Genomic DNA, 4938 nt, shown 5'->3' with positions numbered 1-4938 from the left:
TGTGCATTAAAAAGGGGTTTTTGCGCTACGGGTTTGCGGCCCTGAACCGGATCTAGTCTAAATCAGCGAAACCTATCCTCAGGCCTTCTAGGGGTCACACACGAAGTTTCTTATTACGTCGTTTCTTTCATGCGCACCAGACACTCTCGTTATCACCGTGTTCTGTTCACCACAATCACTCTGTACCGGGGAATCTACGATAAAAGGCTGTGAATAGAAATGGCCGTGAATATTGTTTCGGGCACACTACACTATACCGCAGTGCCTGCCTCCGAGCCTGGTAAGGTTAAATTTCGGAGATCCTACAGCACGACACAAACGACTCGGTACTGCTGGAAACGGAGTTACCACGTTTCGGTAGAGGCACTCCCACCCCAGCGCACGGCCCGGCACTACTGGGGCACTAGTGACGAATCCTTCACCACCACCCCTGGATACATACTCTTATTTTTATTTTATTGATTTTGATAATTTGTTCTTCGTTTGCTCTCTAGAGCGCCAGGGTAGAAGGGGCGGCACAGCCGCACTTCGTAACTTCGGATTGCTGCCGTTGAGCGAGACCATGGCCGTCGTTCGGTTTGATGTTGATAGTGGCGCAGCGCTTCACACACCACGCCGTCGAAATTATTCTCTTCCGCCGCGAAATAAATGGCGCGCGATATTCAGAAAAATGCCGTGCAGCTGCCGTGAAACTGCAACATAATAGAGGAACATAAAGCCGCGCACCCCTGCCGGTTCGGACATCGGGGTTATTTGGCGCAAAACTACACATTACACCCGGGACGGGCGCCCAGGATTCCGTGTGTTGATAATAAATAGGACAAATGTTTGTGCCCCGTAAATAAACTGGGACTGTCCGTCCGTCCGTCGTCGTCGGCGGCCCAAGGTTTGGGTCGGCACAAAGTATCCTTTATTGTTTGAAAAACATTTGCTTTGAACATAAAACAAAAAAACGAAACGCGCTCGAAATGTGGCTACTAGATTGTGTGTCAAAGTAGCGAAAGCATGATGTAGCGTGCTTCGATTTGGGCGTTTTGGTTTGATTTGCTTTGGTTAGAGAGTGTTGGGTCCTCCTGGGTTGCGGGGATCCTGCGGGGGCCAGCCAGCCCACCACAGGTATTCCCGGGGCGCGCAGGGGGGGATTCATTGTTGTATTATACGTTCATTCACGCTCCTCTCTGGCGAGAACGGGTTTGAATACATAATTGCTTATATACACCCAGCCACATATAGTAAGCAATGCAGATGTCTGTAACACGCTCGGAGCCACCACCGCTATGTTGATAACTGGTCGGCGTTGGTCGGTCGGGGTTTACTTCATTTTGCGACCCCCCGTCGAGGAACCGAGAGGTGACACTACACGCTTTTGCGCACTTCTCCGATAGCGGCGCGAAGGATATCGGAGGCCCGTCCTTTCGTTTCTTCTTCTGTAAAAACGCACGCACACACGAGTCGAGGGCACATAGGAGGCGATTTCGGGACTACTGCGATCATTAATATTTCAGTGCAGCGCGATTCCGGTGACTTCGCCGCCGCCAATACTATTTTTCCAAAACCGATTCTCAATCTCGCCTCTCTGAGACCCACTCGCCGACGGATCCCTCGTGCCGGGGGACCGGGGGTTGTCACCAACATTTGATACAGCAAATTTTCCACTTCACAACCATTGCCGTCATGACGTCATCGGTATTTTTGGAGCCCATCGAACCCCAACATAAGCCTCCTGCTTGATGGCCCCACGGGGCCTTTTCGGGGCGGACACACTTCGGTTGAGGGTCCCCGGGGCGACGGGGGGGCTATGCAGTTATTGTCCCTGGCCGCCCGTCCCCGTGCACACACACACTCACACACTGGGAGTGCTGCATTTAGCGCAAAACAATAGGGACGCGGATGGAAACCGGGAATCTGTGATTCTCGGAAGTTTTGTAAACATAAAATTGGACACTAAAAATCACGACGCCGGGTTACACAAACACACACACTCAGGGTGTACTACCACTACTACCACTCGGAACAGGGAGCTGGCCGAACGGGACGGGTTGGTTATTTTTTCCTTTCTTCTTACATCGCTATTGCCGCATAACCTTTTTTCCCTATCCGAATCAGCTCTCGGACAGCTAAACGGCAAACGGTGTGTGTTTTGTACGAAATGGCAATGGTTCGGGGGCAGAGTGTGGCCGACCCGCCAGAGCGAGAGAGAGAAAGAGCGAGTGGGGAGGGGCAGGGACAGGGACACGGCAGCAGCAGCAGTAGGAGCACACTACTAGTCTTCACTTTAGGGGGGGCCACTCTGGGAAGGACACACTAGACACGTGCACGTTGTCCGGAGTGTCTGCATAAACTGAAAATAACGGCTTCGAATGCGGCTTCGGAAACGTCATTTAACACACAGCGCCTTTGGAGCCTCTCGTGAGAGATGGTAGTTTGTTTTGGTCCTTAAAGCAGAGAGAGAGAGAGAAAGAAACCCCACACGCACGACCGACCCCGTTGGTGGCCGTTACCCAAGAATACCCAATGCTCTCCCCAAAAGAGCCCCAGTCCTAACAGTGAAGAAAGGGAAAAATCCGCTGCCATGCTGGTGTGTTCTAGTCGCATTCATTGCGCCGCACTACACCTCTAGGTATAATTCTGGCTTTATTTACTCACAGCTCCCGCTCGCATTCCCTAATGCTCATTTACACATTTTACTACCATCGTGTCTATGGTAGGCAGCAGCAGCAGTAGCTTTATAGTTTCTGTTGGTATAGGTGCGTGCTACCGTCCTGGCCACTATCGCGAGACAATCAATGCGTGGTGCTACTACTAGTGCTTCCGTAGTCCACACTTTGATTGCACAGATCGTTCCGTCGTAGGCTTTTGGCAGACAGCAAAAAAAAAGGAAAACACTATCTGTAGGAATCGGTGCAGAACGGTGATTTGGTAGTCAATCTCTCATATCAGCTCATGTGGGGGGGACTCCTCTCGTAACGAGTCCTGGTGGTTCTAGGCAGCGCGCACAAGTATTCCTCATGGCTGTGCGGGGCAATATTTTCCCCTTTGCGCTATCTGGGTACGAAGAAAGTGAAACACAAAGGAATGCATTAAAAACACTGCCACCAAGGAGAAGAGCAACCCCCAAAGTACCTTCGATAAGATGAATCCCATGTAGGCAAGATCGACAATTAGAAATATGAGCCCAAACGGAATGGCGGCCGAACAGTACAGAATGTGCAGCAGGAAGACGATCTGGAAGCCAACGTACAGGACGCAGCTGTAGGCCAGGCAGGTTTGAACCGAGGTCAGATACAGCTTTAACAGCCGTGATGATGTGTAAGGCTTGTCGCAGTGCAATCGTTCGATCGAACGATCTCTCTGCTGATCGTACGGACAGTTCATGCCACTAATGAACGATGGTGAACCGATCGGCTTGATGGATTCTTGCTGTAGAAAATAATGAACGATAACGTCTATTAATCGGCAACAGTAGCCTCATCCGCGAGGTGCGCTAAACGTACCTTGGGTGCCGGTTGCATCTTTACATCCCGATCGTGGCCGAGCATAATGGAGAACACTTTCAAATAGATCGAAACGATGTGTGCCCTAGCCTGGATCTTGAGAACCTTGATGACCGTCTTGATGTGTTCCTGGTAGGTTCGGATGGCTGCAAATTTACACACGCGCCGGGTGTTAGCTGTGGGATCGTATGGTCACAGTACGCAACGGCTTACCTTCTAGTTTGAAATTGTACGGTATGGAGCACAGCTTCTGAAAGGACGTGCTGCGCAGCAACATCTTCGGTTGGCTCCGAACCTTGGTCGGGGTGTCGCTGATTGACGACATGTTTTTCATGTTTCGCAGTTTTTCTTTTTTAAAAAAAGGGGTCCCACTAGATTCAGTTATCACAGAAAATTATCCGCTCAAAGCACACGTGACTGGGGCGCACTACACTGAATTTGACATTCTTTTAAGCGATCTGTAGCTGTTCGGTAAAAACTGAAAATCTATTGGCAGGTTCCGGGAATGGGGCACCGCAATCAGCCTGATTCGTGCACGTATTTACTACGACTGCGGACGAACCTGCGCCAGTGCTATCTGTTTTGCATGCCAAGATCATTTACTAAAACAGTGTTTGGGGCCCTAGCAGCGGTCGCACATCGCACACGTCACAGATAGGGAGAGACTTCCCCCTGGCCCGTAATCCATTCCGTATCACCCACTGGGCGCGAGCTCAGCTATATTATTTGGGAACCGGAGGAGCGGGCAAACTGATAGTGCTTGACCTGTCCTGACTTTAACTTTTCAATAGCATGCATTTACCATGTGTCAGCAGCGGTATATAACACACGCCTACTAGAGGTGAAGTGTTGTGGCTACGATCATGTCCGCGAAAGTGCACGCCTAACCGCTGTGTGCTATGTTCTTACAGAGCACAGTTTTTCTATGTATCGTTTTGTGTTGCAAACACAATCCGAACAGCTTTTTTGAAATATTGTGCGTTAGCCGAAAATTAGAAAGAGTTGATGATCTGTTGAAATGAGCTTAGCGAAGCTGTATTCCACATTCGAAGAGGTCACGTTTTACATCGATAATGAGCTTCTAACTGCCAACGACATGAGCACGTGTGCACGGACTGCGTTCTTGATTAGCAACGTGCACGCGCAATTCACGGGCCTGCTTAAGGTTATCATGCCACATCCTAAATATTCCAGTTATGGGAACACAGCGTATTGATAAGGTACAAAGTTCCATCGTTATTCTAATGATTAATTGATTCTGTTTTAATGGTTACCGTAACGGTGTTTTCAAGCAGTTATGGGTGATACAATTAACACCGGGCAACGCAGTGACGAAAGATCACACATTTTATAGCAAGAAAAGCAACAGAACAACCCGTTCGGGAGAGAAAGAAAGCGAACAAACGTCATGACGAGATGACAAGTGCAGAGAGCGAGAGAGCCG

General features: G+C 49.7%; 1 protein-coding gene across 1 annotated transcript; it reads right to left on the bottom strand.

Moving 5' to 3' along the window:
• Positions 1-2565: 2565 nt before the first annotated feature.
• Positions 2566-4064, bottom strand: LOC131216154 (uncharacterized). The gene is made up of 4 exons (XM_058210569.1): positions 3708-4064; positions 3495-3640; positions 3124-3420; positions 2566-3045 (listed from the first exon to the last, which is right to left on the bottom strand). The coding sequence occupies exons 1-4, from the start codon at positions 3826-3828 to the stop codon at positions 3007-3009; spliced, it is 603 nt and encodes a 200-aa protein (XP_058066552.1). The 5' UTR covers positions 3829-4064; the 3' UTR covers positions 2566-3006.
• Between the last annotated feature and the right edge of the window lie 874 nt (positions 4065-4938).

This window comes from Anopheles bellator, chromosome 1 (assembly GCF_943735745.2).
Source record: "Anopheles bellator chromosome 1, idAnoBellAS_SP24_06.2, whole genome shotgun sequence".
NCBI classification, from domain to species: Eukaryota; Metazoa; Arthropoda; class Insecta; order Diptera; family Culicidae; genus Anopheles; species Anopheles bellator.
This window is presented reverse-complemented; position numbering and strand designations above follow the sequence as displayed.

What these genes read in the sequence shown, in the direction of transcription:
- LOC131216154 (XM_058210569.1), bottom strand. Translation starts at nt 3,828, where the DNA reads ATGAAAAACATGTCGTCAATCAGCGACACCCCGACCAAGGTTCGGAGC. An exon ending in GTACAATTTCAAACTAGAAG is followed by an intron (nt 3,641 to 3,707) that starts GTAAGCCGTTGC and finishes GTAAATTTGCAG; the next exon opens with CCATCCGAACCTACCAGGAA. An exon ending in TGGGATTCATCTTATCGAAG is followed by an intron (nt 3,046 to 3,123) that starts GTACTTTGGGGG and finishes CTTCGTACCCAG; the next exon opens with ATAGCGCAAAGGGGAAAATA.